This window comes from Mobula birostris, chromosome 7 (genome assembly GCF_030028105.1).
Source record: "Mobula birostris isolate sMobBir1 chromosome 7, sMobBir1.hap1, whole genome shotgun sequence".
Lineage (NCBI taxonomy): Eukaryota > Metazoa > Chordata > Chondrichthyes > Myliobatiformes > Myliobatidae > Mobula > Mobula birostris.
Genome location: NC_092376.1, coordinates 39497111 through 39515318, shown reverse-complemented (window position 1 = coordinate 39515318; position 18208 = coordinate 39497111). Strand labels below are relative to the sequence as shown.

The 18208-nt window shown below is 41.0% G+C and overlaps 1 protein-coding gene across 6 annotated transcripts in view; it reads left to right on the top strand.

The window, feature by feature from the left end:
• The window catches only part of wdr95 (WD40 repeat domain 95), a 136070-nt gene that overhangs the window by 68089 nt on the left and 49773 nt on the right, over nt 1-18208 (top strand). For all 6 annotated transcript variants that reach the window (XM_072262947.1, XM_072262948.1, XM_072262945.1 and 3 more), the window contains 8 exons: nt 710-827; nt 2941-3010; nt 9475-9715; nt 10129-10234; nt 10886-11037; nt 14381-14483; nt 16005-16111; nt 16206-16285. In XM_072262947.1, the coding sequence (XP_072119048.1) occupies nt 710-827; nt 2941-3010; nt 9475-9715; nt 10129-10234; nt 10886-11037; nt 14381-14483; nt 16005-16111; nt 16206-16285 (977 nt within the window). The remainder of the gene's footprint in view (nt 1-709; nt 828-2940; nt 3011-9474; nt 9716-10128; nt 10235-10885; nt 11038-14380; nt 14484-16004; nt 16112-16205; nt 16286-18208) is intronic.

Below are 18208 nucleotides of genomic sequence, written 5' to 3'. Positions count from 1 at the left end.
TCCCTCATATTAATTGTTTCTTCCCTGGGAAAAATCTCAGGCTATCCACTCAATCTATGCCTCTTATCATCATGTACACCTCAAAACTGTCATTAATGAACATTTTGATATTTGGAGATTTAAGGGATATGAAATTTGAGCAGAAAAGTGAGGCTGATGTAAAATAGTAGCCGTTATATTGATACCTGTAAACCTAAGGGTAATGGAAAAGAATAGATTTAGAAAGCTACTGATGTATGCACTGGAGAGTTTGGAAAGTACTCAAACACATTTTGGACTAAGACCTGGGAAAAACAAGAAACTGCAGATGTTGGAATTTGGAGCAACACTATCTGAGTTGAGAAGCAACAAGGCAGGAAGGAAATTGTCGACATTTTTGGTCAAAACCCTGCAAATAGGACTTGTTGGCACTTCCACTTTCTGTGTGAATTGCTTCTCCATCTAGCTACAATATTATTTTGTCTAATGTAAGCTGTCATTCAATCTGTTGGTGTTATTATCAGGCCAAATATCCCAAGTTGCTAGCTAACCGGCTGCTAAGCCAACATGTCATGAAATTAGGTACAAAAAGTTAACAGAAGTAAACCAGGTAAAGGCCATTCACATCAGCATGTTTGTTTCTTTAGTTTCAGGAACAGTTTTATTTTGTTGATGAAGGGCGTATGTGTTGGGATAGATTGTTTCTAATTGTTGGTCTTTTTCATGGCAGAACATGGAAGAAGTGCCCTAAAGTGGATAATTTTCCCAGCATTAGCATAGAAAATTCCGTACTGTCACCAAATGTGACTTACATTCGTTGGAAGGTGCATGAAGACTGGGTAACACAGGTAACAGTGTGGTCGATATCTATAATGACTTCATTGCATATCATCTACCCCAGTGTGTGCGCGCGCATGCGTACACATGCACACACACTAATATCCCTGCAACGATCCTGGTGTTCAGTCACAAAGAAACCTCTTTGTCACCAGACCAAGACCTTATTCTGTCATCTATACATGATCGTGGGTTTGCCACAACCATCTGACATTAAAAGAACCTTTATTCCTTGGTATGAAATTGAGGACCTTAGATGTCAACGTCCTGATAGACGAGCCCGCCCTCAAAGCAACTCATGTCACCACACAACTGCAGCTCCTGGAATTTTGATGCTTTGACATTGACATCTATGTCCTGACTAAGATATGATGGAAGACTAACAGAAAGAGAAATGTTCTCTCCTCAGGGTGGGTTTGAGCTTCTCTGATATTTCATTGAAAAATCAAATTTGATTGGTCTAAATGGAGTCAGTACATGTACTTCAATACTGGAACCGATGGATGTGGCCAAGGAGGACTTCTCCAACTTTGGAAAAAAAAATCCCTGGTCCATCCTGAATGAGTTCACATCGTTGATAAGCAGCTCCCCATATCTCAAGGAGGCATGATGGACTGGGAACCTGAAATGCAGGGAGCATCTGGAACCACTATACATGGGCTTTTTTTGACCTGACTTTGTCTGAACTGAGACCGAGCATCTTTCAGTAATTTGCAGCTTGCAAAAATTTGCCCTGTTTTAAATGCATTACATGACGGCATGCAAGCACTGATCTTAACCAACACATCCCTGCTGAATGGGAGGCTGATATCACAAAACTCATCTCAACCTTTCTTGCTGCTGTGCTGCATCTTATCTTCAATGAGCTTCCCTCTGCAGTGGAGCTAATCCAGAAGACTGGCCAATGGGCAGCACCTCCACTCCGAACCAAAGTTACCCCCATCACTACACAGGTGACACTTGCAAAGGCCAAATTCCGAGTCATTGTTGACTCATTCACTGAAGGAAGTGAGAGAAAGGCCTTTGCACTCCATGTCTTCTCTTTTCCAGTTCTGACAAAGGATCTTTGACTGTTGTGTTAACTCTGTTTCTCTTTCCGCAGATGTTGCCCGAGATGTTGAGTGTTTCCAGTATTTTATGTTTTAATATATACAAATGGCTATTAACTTGCCCCAACTATAAAGAACAGACTTCTGCCAATAAGTGTGTTTGGAAAAAAGCCCTGGGGAATGTGGACTCCCTCCCATTTTTCAGGAATGACCTGTTTATGAGGGCAGACGATGCTGATGAATTTCCCCATTGCCTGCAGTGTTGATCTGAGGAAAAGATTTTAATGTTTGAGACCTCAACCTGGCACAGTACTGATGGTCTACTGGTCATCAGTAACTCCTGCCCTCCTGTGTGCTTTAGTGTATCTCAAAGCACCCGAACGTAGAGTGTAAAATCCACCCGATTCACTGGCTGGATAGGATCAGTTGGCTTTATCGAGCTGGTCACATCGCCTGCATGTCCGGCAGCTGATGGTTGGACTCTATGGAAAGAGATTGCAGATGGGGCGCCAACCACCAGCAAGTCTGCCCTGGCAGCACCACCCTGAGCAGTGTCTGGGTGATTCCATGTGGGCTTAATCAGTAACCTTGGAACCCACAGACAGGAGAGAAAACAAGGCATCCTGGGCTGAGGGGGACCAGTTTAAAAAAAAAATTTCTCTTTCAATTTGGGTTCTCAGCCTGAAGTACTGAGACAGCATCCGGGAAGCTGCACCTTAACCCCGATTAGAACTTAAGCTGCGGTGAAAATTCAGTTCTTCCTTTAAGTGCTGTTGGCTGGTTTAGGAAGTCTCTAAGGTGCTTGATTAGTGCTGACAATGTAGCTCCAGAAATCTAATCACTAGATATGATTGAACCTTTTGCTACTATTAGTCAGATAGATGGAGTGATGAAAGCCTGAACTACCTGCTCTACACCATTAATTTAAAGAAAAGCCTGTTATCATTGTGCAAGAATGGGGTTTTACCTGTTCCAGTGAATACTGTTGCTGTTTTCAGTGCAGTTACCTCAGTTCAATTAGTCTCATGTTCAAACGTGCATTTTTGTATTTCACCTATCATGATTTCACTTTCAGCTGAAATACTATGATTCGATGACAGCAGTCATAACTGCTTCCAGCCATGAAGCTACTGCCTTGGTAATCGGTAAATAAGTTTTTAAACTTGATGTTTCTGAACTGACTTCAGTGGCAATTTGAAACTGTGTTAATGAGTACTTCAATTCTCCTTGATGTATCCCTACTTTCAATTCAGACCAAGTGGGGATCACACACCTTATCATAGTCTATCCTTGGGGTAATTTGAAGTTTTCAAAAACAATTTCATAAAATACCGTGCATAAATCTATGAAGTTAGGCTGTCTTGTGGGGTTTCAAGGTATATTGCAGGTTGGATTATTTCAGTTTACACTGACAAAATATAATTATTAACTGTAGTAGATTTATGCGGAGGCTCGTCACAAGTGAAGTGAAATCCAGTGGAAATTAGTGTGAGATTTATTTCTAAGAGTGGAGGTTGAAAGAAAATAAAATAACAGTGCCGTTTGCTGTCCCATTTCCTCCTTCCTCGGTTCTGCCAAATCCAAGCTGCTTTCCGAAAGCCATGAAATTTGTTGTTTTGTGACAGCAGTACAGTACAATAGATAAAAATCCTATAAGCTACAATAGGAAATACACAAGAACTAAATAAATAGTGCAAAAACAGAGCAAAATAGTGAGGCAGTCAATATGAACCATTCAGAAATCTGATAGCAGAGAGAAATAAAATGTTGAGCGTGTGTCTTCAGGCCCCTGTACCCTCTTCCTGTCACGGTCCCGATTGTTAATTCCCCATTTTCTCCTAATTCCCTTTGATTGTGCCACAGTTCCGACCGTTAATTCCCATTTTCTCCTCATTCCCTTTGATGACGATACGCCTGGTTTTTAATCAAGATCTGCAGCATAAGAACCTCGGCTTTGCACCCACTAGTTGCCAGATCGTTGGCTTTGCCAGTGTGGTAATTAATGCTTCCTGGCCGCTTAGGATTGTGTGTTCTAAGTTTTGCTTCAGTACCAAGATTCACCTGTGAAACTCAGTCTCTCCGTGTCAAGATAAGTATTCTAAGTTTTACTTCAGCACCGAGGTTTACCTGTGTAACTCCGTCTCTCCATGCTAAGAAATGTTTTGTCTGTCGCTTTCTCTTCTATGCTCCGTGTCAAGATAAGTTCTGCCTGCCTCCTGCTTTCCTGCACTCTGTCCTGTTTGCCGTTCAACGCTCACGCTTGCGTCTGCATCCTATCTCAATCTCCGTGCCTGTGTCCTGCATTTGGGTTTACCTCGTCCATTGCCACACTCCCTGTTGGTGGTAATGAGAGAAGGGCATGTCCTGGATGGTGAGGGTCCTTAATAATGGATGCTGCCTTTTGAACATGTCCTTGATGTTGGGGAGGCTAGTACCCATGATGCATTGGCTGAGTATACAACCGCCTGCAGCTTTGATCCCGTGCATTGGAGCCTCCGTACGAGATGGAGCCAGAATGCACCCTACAGTACGTCTGTAGAAATAGGCTAGAGATTTAGTGACAGAAAATCTCATCAAACTCCTAATGAAGTATAGTTGCTAGTGTGCCTTCTCCATAACGGCATCAATATTTTGATCCCAGGATAGATGTTCAGAGATGTTGACACCCATGAACTTGCTCACCCTTGTCACTGTTGATCCCTCTATCTATAAGGACCAGTGTGTGTTCCTTCAACTTCCCCTTCCTGAAGTCCACAACCAATTCCTTTGTTTTACTGACGTTGAGTTCAGGGTTGTTGTTGTGAGGCTCCTGTTTATCAGAATCAGGTTTATTCTCACTGGCATGTGCCATGAAATTTGTTAACTTAGCAGCAGCAGTTCAATGCAATACGTAATCTAGCAGAGAGAAAATAATAAAAATATAATAATAATAAATAAACAAGTAAATCAATTATGCATATTGAATAGGTTAAAACATGCAAAAACAGAAATACTGTATGTATAAAAAAAAAAGTGAGGTAGTGTCCAAAGATTCAATGTCCATTTAGGAATCGGATGGCAGAGGGGAAGAAGCTGTTCCTGAATCACTGAGTGTGTGCCTTCAGGCTTCTGTACCTCCTACCTGATGGTAACAGTGAGAAAAGGGCATGCCCTGGGTGCTGGAGGTCCTTAATAATGGACGCTGCCTTTCTGAGACACCGCTCCCTAAAGATGTCCTGGGTACTTTGTAGGCTAGTACCCAAGATGGAGCCGACTAGATTTACAACCTTCGGTTTGGCATTTAACACCATCATACCCAGGAATCTTGTGGGGAAACTATCTTCACTGGGTCTCAACATCTCCCTCTGCAACTGGATCCTGAACTTCTTAACAGAAAGGCCAGAGTCAGTCCATGTGGGCAACAATATCTCTAGTCCCATTACGCTGAGCGCTGATGGTCCCCCTGACTGTGTGCTCAGCCCGCTGCTGTTCGCACTGCTGATGCGTGACTGTGTCGCAGGATCCAGCTCAAACCATGTCATCAAGTTTGCGGATGACACAACAGCGGTTGGCTTCATCAACAACAATGATGAGTCAGAGTACAGAGAGGAAGTGGAGCAGCTGGTGGACTGGTGTGAGAAGAACAACCTAAGTATGAATGTAGAGAAAACCAAGGAAGTTATTGTAAACTTCAGAAACATGCAGAGGAACCATCCCCTCTGCAAATACATGGCTCCTCCATGGACAGAGTCAAATGCACCAAGTTCTTTGGAGTTCACGTTATGGACGACCTCACCTGGTCCCTTAATATCACCTCCCTGAACAAGAAGGCACAGCAGCCCCTCCTCGTAAGGGGAATGGGGATTGGGGCAGCTTCCCTCTCTTTCCCCCCACCACCTTAACTGACTTTTGTCGGAGCACCATTGAGGGCGTCCTGACAAGCTGCATCTCCATCTCCTTTGGGAGCAGCCGAGCATTGGACCAGAAGTCTCTACAAAGGACTGTACCCACGGAGGATCATAGGGGTCTCCCTACCATCCATTGAGGACATTTATCAAGGGTCCCACCCATCCATCCACCATCCTCTTTGACTTTCTACCATCAAGCAGGAGACTCTGATGCATAAAAGCAAGAGCAGTCAAGATGAGAAACAGTTTCTTTCCTCAGGCCATTAGGTTTCTGAATTCCTTGCCACCTTGCATTCAAAATGTCTCCAGTTAATCTGTTTTGTAACTTACAATAGTTAACTTATGCTTATTTATTTATGTGTAATTCATCTGTAGATTTTATCCATACTTTCATAAGTGATTTGTAGTATATGTGTACTACTGTGCTTTACACCCTGTTTAAAGAAATTACTTGTTTGATGGTATACATGTATATAGTTAAATGACTTTAAACTTGACGGGATACCACTCTATCTCACTCCTGTACACCACCTCGGTGCTGTCTGAAATTCCGCCAACAACATTTGTGTCTCTGGTGGATTTATAGATGGTATTTGAGCTGTGCAAAACCAGACAGTCATGAGTGTAGAGAGAGTAGAACATTGGACTAAGTAGGCATCCCTGTGGTGCGCCTGTGTTAATTGCCAGTGAGATGCTATTTCCAATACACAGAGAATGTGGTCTCCCAAAGAGACGGTCAAGGATTCAGTTGTGGAGGAGGTACTGAGGCCGAGGTTTTGAAGTTTGTTGACTGGTCCCAAGGCAATGATGGTATTAAATGCTGAGCTGTAATTGGTAAAAAGAAGCCTGGTGTAGGTATTGATGTTGTCCAGGTAGTCCAAGACCGAGTGGAGAGCCAATAAGATGCATCTGCTATAGAACTATTATGGAAGTAGGCAAATTGCAGTGTGTCTAGGACCTTGCTCAGACAGGAGTTAATTCTAGCCACGATATATCTCTTAAAGCATTCCACAGAGTCGATCAGAGTGCTACTGGGTGATATTTGTTGTGGCAGTTCACATTGTATTTCTTGGGCATCGGTACAATCGATGCCCTTTTGAAGCAGATAGGAAACTCTGACTGTTACAGTGCGTGATTGAAGATGTTCTTGAACACTAGCTAGCTGGTTGGCACAGGTTCTCAGCATTTGGTTTGAACATCAAACATAGACCAGTACAGCACAGGAAAAGGCCCTTCAGCCCACAAGGTTGTACTGAACCAATTAAATTAGTAACCAAATGTCTAGTGAAACTAATCTCTTTTGTCTACACAATGTCCATATCTTTCCATTTTCCTCACATTCATGTGTTTATCTCAACATCTCTTAAAATTCTTTATTGTTTTTGGCTCCTACTATAACCCTAGGCAACACATTCCAAGTATCCTCCACTCTCTGTGTGGAATAAAAAAAAATTTCCCTCACATCTCCATTGAAGTTACTCCCTCTCAACTTAAATGCATGTCCTCTGGTATTAGACATTTCAAACCTTTGAAAAATCTATTGTCTATCTATCTATGCCTCTCATAATTTTATAAACCTCTGTCAGATCTCCCCTCAGCCTCTTCCACTCCAGAGAACAAGTTTTTCCCAACCTCCTGTTCTAGGACATCCCCTCTAATCCAGGCAACATCCTGGTTAACTTGCACTTTCTCCATCCTTCCTATAATGGGGCGATCAGTAACATATGCAATTCTCCAGATGTGGCCTAACTGGAGTTTTATAAAGCTGCAACATAACTTTCTGACTTTGGAATTCATATGCCTCCTTAACCACCCTATCAACCTGTGTAGTCACTTTCATGGAACTATGAACTTGGAACCCAAGATCGTCACCTTGTCAAAAAAACTTAGTCAAGTTAGGAAGACACAACTTGCCCCACACAAAGCTACGCTGGCTTTCCCTAACTAGGCCATGGCTTTCCAAATGCTCAAAAATCCTAGCCTTAAAAATTCTTTGCAGTAACTTCCCTATGACTGATGTGAGACTATAGGTTCCAGGAAAATCCCTGGTTTCCTTCTTGAGTAATGGAACAACATTAACTACTCACCAGCCCTCCATGACCTTGCCTGTGCCTAAAGATATTGATTAAGGCACCAACAATCTTTCTTGCCTCTCTCAATAACCTGGGGTATATCCCATCTAGCCCTGAGGATTTATCCACCTTAATGCTCTTTAAGATATGCCACACTACCTCCCGTTACCTAGAAATGATCGAGCATGTTGATACTCTCGGCACTGTTCTTCCGCTCCTCCAATTCCCTTTCCTTGGTGAATACTGGTGTAAAATACTCATTAAGGACCTCACCTGCACCCTCTGCATCCAAGAAGATGATCCCCCCTTTATCGTTGAGTAGTCCTACCCTCTCCTACGTATCCTCTTGCTTCTGATGTCTGTATGGAGTACCTTGCCCTTCTACTTGTAAAGGGCTTTTTGTGGCCCCTCTTGCTTTCCTAATTCCCTTCTTGAGTTCCTTTGTAGCCTCCTTATAATCCTCAAGAGCTTTGTTTGATTCTAGCTTCCTAAGCTTTCCATACTTTTCCTTTTTCTTCTTGACTAAATTCATCTCCTCCCTTGACATCCATAGTTTTCTTATCTTTCCATCTTTTTCCTTCCTTCTGACTGGAAAATACCTGTCCTGTACTCTATGTAGTCGGTCTTTAAACACTCCCCACATGTCAAATGTGGACCTTCCCAAAAACAGCTGTTCCCAATTAACTCTCCCTAGTTCCTGCCTGATGCCCTGCTCCAATTTAATACTCTTCCACAAGGTCCATTTTTAGCCTTCTCTATAGTTATATTAAAACTTAGGGAGTTGTGGTCACTGATCCTTAATTGCTCACCCACTGAAAGGTTCGTCACTTGGCCAGGCTCATTACTGAACACCAGGTCTAGTACAGCCCTTCCTCTTGTTGGGCTATCTGGATTTTGATTTAAGAAACCCTCTAGGATGCACCTAACAAATTCTGCCCATCTAAACCTAGTGATGTGATGTTTTGAAAAGCTAGATTGTTCTAAAAGTGAATTTCTCCCATGGGGAGTAAAAATAGACCAAGTATAATGTGTGTGCGAAATTTCCTGCTGTTATGTGAACATTTGCAGTTCTGATGTTAGTGAGAAGATTAGCCTTAAGCTGTAGATATAGATCAGATTAAATATTTTACTGACTTGATCTTAAAATGTGTTTTTCTTCAGTGGACCAAAGGCTGCTCCGACACATTGAAAGTGATTGTGGCTTCATTTGGTCACTAAGGAGGGCACTCTGACAGACTGGATTTCTAGTGGAGTTACCGCGTCATTTCCACCCTGGCTACTTACAATAGGGAAAATCGGTAGTGTAGCAGTTAGCACAATGCCATTACAGTGCCAGCAGCCTTGATTCAACTCTACCGCTGAATGCAGGGAGTTTCTCCCCATGACTGCGTGGATTTCCTCCAGATGCTCCGGTTTCACCCCATGTTCCGAAGATGTACAGATTGGTAGTTTACTGGTCGCAAACAGTGGGCGTAATTGGGTGGTGCAGGCTCATCGGGCTGGAAGAGCCTGTTACCGTGTTGTATCTCTGAATAAAATAGTGCAAACTAGAGTAGATTGCAAGATATATTGCAAATGCTGTCTTCTATATTTTGCAGATTGTTTGCTTAGATTACTACTTTAACTCGTTTGTTGATTGACTCCCTGAAGGCTGTACCACTGGTACCACAAACCTGGAAAAACAGATGAAGGAAATGAAGGAATGCTGGAAAGAGGGGAAGACCACAAAGTCTCACGGTCCTTGTGTTCCTCAGAAGAGGCTGGCATGTGATCAGTCAGTATTCCCTGTTCATAAAGGCGTGAAGACATTTGATCTGCGTAAGAATAAGAACCTGCTTGTGACAGGTGGAATGGACAGGATTGTGCGGATGTGGAACCCTTATATTCCTGGGTAAGGTGAAGATGAAATTTAGTATTAGTATTCTGTTTTCTCACACTAATTGCTCCAAGCACCTTCCATCAAAGTTTAGTCCATGTTTCAATGAATAAATCAAGGCCCAGTGGCTGAATTATTTATCTGCTAGTTGGTTTATCATAGCAAGAAAACATAATAAAGAGCAATAGAATTGTGGGGAAGATTGCTAAATTGAATGAGGAGATTGAGACAAATTGGAATATTAAGATGATCTTCTTTATAGTAGCAAAAAGAAGTATTTCTCACGTTGCTATATAATGGCTGGGGCAATTACCCAACTGGTGCATTGGTGAACAGTTGAAGTTGGAAATACAAATATTGAAATCATGGACTGCATTCATGACACTTTGTGATTGGTACCTATTTTCTATGTATGTATTGGTTTTTAGGAAACCCACTGGTTTGCTGAGAGGCCACTGTGCTCCAATCTGTTTTCTTTGTATTTCCACTGATGACAATAAACTCTTCTCCGTCTCCACCGACAACACTGTGAAGGTATGTAAAATGGAGGGCTGGGCAGTTTTTGGGCTGCTTATTTTGGTATCCATAATGTACGAGTAGATTATATCCATGCATTCCTTTTTTAGATTAAACTTGTGCAAAACCAGTTGGAGGTTAATGGTACAATAGCTTAGTGAATGTGAAGATCAGGTTTGAATTCAGCTATTAGACTCCTACATAAATTATGTCAGCTGAGTACTAGTAGAGCTGAGCCTGCAGCACAAATTGACTCAAATTATTAGTTGTTTTAATTCAGAAATGGAATGTGCCCAAATATGAATAACTCAGTTGAATCAACATAATTTCTAGAGTTTTATGCTATGCAAGGTTAAAAAATAATCGCTGAGCCAAAACTAATAAAACCATTATGGTATCAATCATTGAGCCTATTTAACTTTTAATACAAATCAATTTTTTTTCAGAGATGGAGTATGTGGTTGAAACTTGTCATCGTACAGTTATGCTAAACTTATCAACTGTCCAATTGTTAGAAAGGCTTATCTACCTGGAATCTTAGCCTTTGGGAGCAGATAAAAACCTTCAAGAATGGTTGCTCTTTTACTGTTTATATAATTTTTCTGCATGGGACAATATATGTAGATTCCACTCAGACTTCGTAAAATATTCAGCTTTTCTTCCTTCTAGATTTGGGATACTGAAGATCAGTGTTGTCTGTACACAGCGAATCAGAAAGCCAGTAGAGTCACTGGAAATATATCAACATGCCTCTACGTGTCAGCAATTAAAGCACTTTGCATTGCTGCAGATGCCATTGCTCTTCTGCACCTCAGGATACAGTGAGCCTCCTCTTAGTACTATTACAAAATAATCTTTGAAGTCATGACAACTTTTCACAATAAAAATAATTGCTTTTCAATTTCTTTGTTTATTTTCATATAGTTATAACAATGCATTTAATCATATCCACTTGATTGTTTTTCCATGAATTCTTTCACAAATGAATATTTTGGTGTTAGAAGCTGGTGGCAGAAGTATGGAGTTGTTAAAAGCACTTGGAATGGCCTGAGCTATACAACCATATAACAATTACAGTACAGAAACAGGCCATCTCAGCCCTTCGAGTCCGTGCCGAACTCTTACCCTATCCTAGTCCCACCAACCTGACCGAGAACTGGAAGAGCAAATTTGTAAGGAGATAGCAGATATTTGTAGTAAGCACAAGGTTGTGATTGTGGGGGATTTTAATTTTCCACACATAGACTGGGAAGCCCATTCTGTAAAAGGGCTGAATGGTTTGGAGTTTGTAAAATGTGTGCAGGATAGTTTTTTGAAGCAATACATAGAGGTACCAACTAGAGAAGGGGCAGTGTTGGATCTCCTGTTAGGGAATGAGACAGGGCAGGTGACTGAGGTATTTGTTGGGGAGCACCATTATTATCATCTGCATACTTACTAATCCAATTTACCACCTCATCATCCAGATCATTAATATATATTACAAATAACGTTGGACCCAGTACAGATCCCTGAGGCACACCGCTACACACCGTCCTCCAATCTGACACACAGTTATCCACCACGACTCTCTGGTATCTCCCATCTAGCCACTGCTGAATCCATTTTACTACTTCCATATTAATGCCTAACGATTGAACCTTCCTAACTAACCTTCCATGTGGAACCTTGTCAAAGGCCTTACTAAAGTCCATATAGGCAACATCCACTGCTTTACCCTCATCAACTTTCCTAGTAACCTCTTCAAAACATTCAATAAGATTTGTCAAACGTGACCTTTCACGCACAAATCCATGTTGACTGTTCCTAATTAGACCCTGTCTTTCCAGAAAATTATATATACCATCTCTAAAAATACTTTCCATCAATTAACCCACCACTGACGTCAAACTCACAGGCCAATAATTGCTAGGTTTGCTCTTAGAACCCTTTTTAAACAATGGAACCACATGAGCAATACGCCAATCCTCCCCGTTTCTAATGAGATTTGAAATATTTCTGTCAGAGCCCCTGCTATTTCTGCACTTACTTCCCTCAAAGTCCTAGAGAATATCTTGTCCGGACCCAGAGACTTATCTACTTTTATGTTCCTTAAAAGTGCCAGTACTTCCTCTTCTTTAATTGTCATACTTTCCATAGCTACCCTACTTGTTTCCCTTATCTTACACAAATCAATATCCTTCTCCTTAGTGAATACCGAAGAAAAGAAATTGTTCAAAATCTCTCCCATCTCTTTTGGCTCCACACATAGCCGTCCATCTGATTCTCCAAGGGACCAATTTTATCCCTCACTATCCTTTTGCCACTGACATAACTGTAGAAACCCTTTGGATTTATTTTCACCTTACTTGCCAAAGCAGCCTCGTATCTGAATTGCTTTGCTATACTTCTAAAAATTGGTTTTGCCTGATTCATCCCCGCCCATTTGATATGGCTTCTATGTCATTTGTACAAGAAGTGCTGGCACTTTCCATGGATTGCTCTATTTGGAATGCTGTGAGGGACATGGACCATGTTATCCTGAAAGTCTCCCTCACTGGGCATTCCCAGGGCAATTAACTTTTAATACTTGCAAAGATTGGAAATTATTATGATCCTCACCCTTTCCAAGCAAGGCATTAACCCCTACATCATCATTCTCCTCATCAACTCTGAAACACTTCCTATCCCATCCCCCCCCCCGATTCTCTGCTGTTCACAAACCTGATTTCAGCTGACCTAATTCTTACATCTGATCTTTGAAAATAAAACCTCTCCCACTTACTTAGCTTGTTCACTGACCAGATGCCAGAATCATCAGCCTACACATCTTGACCTCCATTTTAGTGGGGGCTTGCTTCTCACAAGCCACTTTCACTTAACCATGATGAAAATATTTTATTATCACTGAAGTGTTTTTAGATGCCCTGAAAGGAAGTGAAAGGCAAGTCTTTCTTTTCAAAACCATGAAATGGCTTTCAGATTTCACCTACCTTAAGAGCTTAAAGACTAGAAAGGGGGCAGGTCATTCGGACCCACATGCCATCCGTCTTTTGATGGAAAAATGGCTGATCTTGTATTTTAATGCCACTTTCCTATATAAATCCAATACTACTTAATTTCCTTAAATCTGTTGATTATCTTTGAAAATACCCATTTACTGAGCTTTCACAGCCATATTGCATAGATAATTTCAAAGACTTACTAGCCTCTGGGTCCTTTCTCATCTCATTGCTGAATGGCTAACTCTTTACTTGAGATTGTATTCTCTCATTCTAGTCACCAACATTAGGTGAAATACCAAAGCTACATTTGCATTATTAAGTCCTTGAAGACTTTTGAATGTTTCAGTGTTTGGAGAGGGTATAGAGCCAAGTGTGGATACACTCCTCCCTGTGGTTTCTATCAATTTCCTGCTGGAAATGCTGTGGGAAACTGATAGAATGATGTAATTTCATACTTGCCTGTGCCCATCATTTTGCACTTGTCGAATTTTTATGTAAATTTTTTTGCCACTCATACATCAACTTTAAATTCATCCAACAGCAATAAACCATAACTAGAAAGGCAGAAAATGTGCTAACTGTATTAAATCAAGCATGGTTTTCCTATATCATGTTTGAAATGTGCAATAGTGCCTGTTGAGAAAGCCCTCTTGAGGAGAGTAGTGAAAAAATATCTGCTTAGAAATAGGATTCGAGGATATAATGACATTGCAAAGTTGACCCAGTATTTCCTGTAGCACTTGGCTGCTGTGCACTCAGTGCTTCCTCAAGGAATGCGATTGGTCAGAGTTGAACACTCTAAGTTGTAAAAGTGGTTTCATGCTCGGCAGGATAGGGATCAGAAGGAATTTTAGGTGTTCTTTTTTTCCTGTGGGTTTAGCCTTCTCATGAGGAGTGGCAAGTGTTTATCAGGATTCCTAATTGAGAGCAAATGGTATGATTGCTGAAGGATACAACCTTGAAAGCCTTTGTGGATTTTTTCCATATTTATGTACTCTTCTTTATCATTTGCCAAGATTTGTGCAATATTCCACTGCATCTGGACTCCTCCATGGGTGTGAATGGATTTTCTTCTTTTTAGGTCCCAGGAATCTTGAGCATCTTTGATATTAAAGATATATAATGGACAGAATCTCATTAATTTCACTTTTGTTCTATTTCTATTTTTTAATATTTACAGACCTCAGCCACAGCCACACCATATTAAGTCCCATAAAGAACCAGTTTTGTGCTGCATATATTGTAGTGAGTTTCGACAGATTATTAGCTGTTCAGAGGAATCGGTAAGTATAAGGTAATGATTATACAAGTGAGACTTACTGATATACAGTAGTTTAAAAGTCTTAAGTACATATTTAGCTAGGGTGCCTAAGACTTTTGCACAGAATTGTATTTGTCAACATGGAGCAGAGAGCAAGCTTGTAAATCTGGAAGTTGGGAATTGTGAGGGTGGAGTGCCATGAGACAGACGGCAGAGAAAGAATGCTAGGGGTGGGGAGTGGCACACTGCAAATATACCCACCCCTCAGACACCAAGCAATTTGTTTATTGATCATTACAGAATGTCCCTCTGGGGCTTCCTGCTCCCTCCCTCTTCATTTGCACCCCCCCCATGATGATTCTCCTCTCCCTGCCCCCTTCCCACGCTCAGTCCACAATAAAGACCCATATCAGAATCATATGAACTTGTTTTTTTTTCTGGTAGCAGTACAGTGCAATGTATAAAATTACTACAGTACTGTTCAAAAGTCTTAGACACCCTCACTATATGTATACGTGCCTAAGACTTTTGCACAGTACCAAAATCATTTTGTAAAAAATGGTTTTGTGTGTGAGATATAAATGTATTTATATCTCTTACATGCTCTTATGTAAATAAAAGCAAAAATGGATGGTTCTGTTCCCATGGTCGTTTGTGGTAGGGGCCGTAGATTTGGGAGAGACTGTTAGAATAATTGGGGTAAGCAATTGAAGTGTATTTTGCAGCTGGTACGTGGCAGTCACAGTGTATTGATGGTAGTGAAATAAAAGTTCAGGGAGCTTCATTGAGTGCTTCGTCTTGGATGCTGTTGAAAATTTACCAAATAATTGTGCATATATAGGTAATCAGATAAAAGTTATAAGCAAGCCTAGGAAAGTCAAACTACAAGAAAAATAACAATTCTACATCCTCATCCAACACCTGAAAATTCTAATATATGTGTTCTAATTGTGCCAATTCCCAATCTCATCTGTTCTCGTGGACAACATGTTTTCTCTTAAGTGATGCCCACGAAAAGAATCCTTTACATTCAACTGGCAAACTCTAATGTCAACGCTGACATCCCTATCCAATTTCTAACAAATACATCTGCACAACTAACAAAGGACAAACCCAGAGTTAAAACATACACCCATGTGTTAGAATTTTTTAAATTTAATTTTACAAAGATGGATCTTTAATCCAGAGTTTTGGTGTGTTCTCGTCTTTTTAATGGCAAGGGATAAGTTAGGCTGAGGAATGAGCACATAAATAAAGGAAAGAGTGCTATAGAAAAGTAAAGTTATGGATCTGAAACCCAAAGGTAGATATAATCTTAATTCAATTTGATTTGTTCATTCACTATAAATCAGTGTTCCCTACATGCATTAAGACACAAAGACTTAACAAAATAATGTCTCCTGTACCTTATTCTGAGCAGTGCCACAGAGGATTTATTAGTTTAATTAAATATACAATAAGTAGAATAAAAACCTGATTTATACAATCAAGATCATTAAAATCCTCAGAGAAAAGACAGTAAACAATTAGTGTTTTCTTCCAGGTGATCAAAGTCTGGGACCTTGACACGGGAAAGCTTGTGTTTGAATTCAGTGGAGCTCATGGTGATTCTGCCATTTGCTGCATGGCTTTTGATGACAGTGGAAGGAGGTGAGGGTTTAGCAGTTTGTGGAGATGTGTCTCTTGTTGATTCTTTCAGTTCAGTATGACATGGAAGCGCAAAAGTAACATTTTTATTCTGTAGATTGATTACAGGCGGAAGAGATGGATGTGTAAAGATCTGGAATCATAATAATGGCCACTGCTTAAAAATACTGAAGAAAGGTAAATTATGGTAATATTTTTGGTTTCAAAACTTGATATATTTATGTCAAAAGTCAAATAGAGTCACAGAGTGATACAGCATGGATACAGGCCTTTGGCCTAACCAATTCATGCTGAACATGGTGCCCAACCAGCTTGTCTGGGCCCATATTCCTCCAAGCCCCATTCTTCTATGTACCCATCCAAGTGATTTTTAAATTATGTTACTGTGCCTGCCTTGGTCACTTCATTTGGCAACTCATTTCATGTACTCACCCCTCTCTGCATGAAAAAGTTGTCCATCAGATCCCTTTTAAATCTTTCCCCTTTCATCCTAAACCTATACCTAGTTTTCAACTCCCAATCCAGCAATAAAAAGCATATTACTACCCATCTTACCTATTTGTCCTGTTATTGCTACACTTTTTTAAACATAGGTCACTCTCCAGTCCTTCAGAAGTTCACCTGTGGCCAGACATCCGGCAAAAATCTCCTTGAGAGCTTCCACAACTTCTTCTCTAACTTCCTACAAAGGCACCAGGCCAGGACCCGAGGATCAGAGCTGGGAACTCTCATTAGCCAGGGTCCCTTAAATCTGCCCAGTTCTCCCTTAACCTTAGCAAGCTCATCCTGCCCTGGAGCTTGATGTCACACTCTTCAAAGCCTTCCATTTGCCATTCATTCCCTTCGATCAGACTCATCTAATCCACCTCTACTAGATTCTGCCTAATCTCCACAAAATTAGCTCTCCTCCAATTTAGTATCCTAATGTGTGGATCTGTCCTATCATTTTTCCATCACTATGTATTAAAAGTAATATAATTATGGTCACTAGAGCTAAACTACTCCCTGACTTCTACTTCAGATACTTGCCCTGCTTTGTTCCCCTAAAAGGAGGTCTAGTATTACAGCCTTCTAAAAGGGGCCCTCTATGTATTATGTCTGGAAACTTTTCTGGACAGATTTCACAAGTTCCACCTTGTCCAGGTCTTTAGTAGTCTGGGTAGCCCAGCCGACTCTGGGGAAATTAAAATCTGTCTGTTATCTTTACAACTATGCAGGCTTGATCCTCAAGTTCCCACTAACTACTGGGGTGAGGTCTATCTATAATAAAGCCCACTAGAGTGACTCTCCCATTCTTGTTTCTGAGTTCTACTTGTAGGGCCTCACTTGCAGAACCTCCAAGAATGTTGTCCTAAGCCACAACTAATACGTCCTCCCTTGGCAAAGAGGCTACACGCCCTCCTCACATACCTGTATCTCTCTCATGTCTGTAGCATCTGTATCCTGGAATATAGAGCCACCAGTTCTGCCCTTCTCTAAGCTATGTTTCCATTATGACTTTAACATCCCAGTCTCCAGAAGGAATCCATGCTTCATTTTCTCCACCTTACCTGTTAAGCGCCATGGACTGAAATAAATGCAGCTGAACTGAGAATTCTTTTCCCTCCCTTAAATGTTCCCTTGGCTGTCCTGGTTACTAAAGTTGTTCTCGCTGCCTATTGCATTATCACATGAACTTGCTCCAGCTCAGTCCTACCCACCCCTCCCAAACTAGTTTAAACCCTCTTAAATTCTGTTGGTTAAAACAAATTCCTCCACACTACCAAGAAACATGGATGCATTCTCTGGCAGTGTGATGTTAGACTGGAATCCTTCTGACTGCAGCAACAATATTCAATGTAACTAATGTAAAATGTCAGGAATCTGGAACTTCTATGTCAAATACTACTTTATTCAATGCTATCCTTGGTAATCTGCTCTACAGATGGGACTTGTGGCTTAGGCTTGGGTACCATGCCAATTAATCATAGTAACAGAGCATTACAGCTCCAAAGCAGGTCCTTCAGCCCATCTAGTCTGTACTTAACATAAGTTTTCTCTCCATATATATGTTAAGTATATCCACAACTCTAAGTTATGTTGTCTTCAGTCAGTAAACAG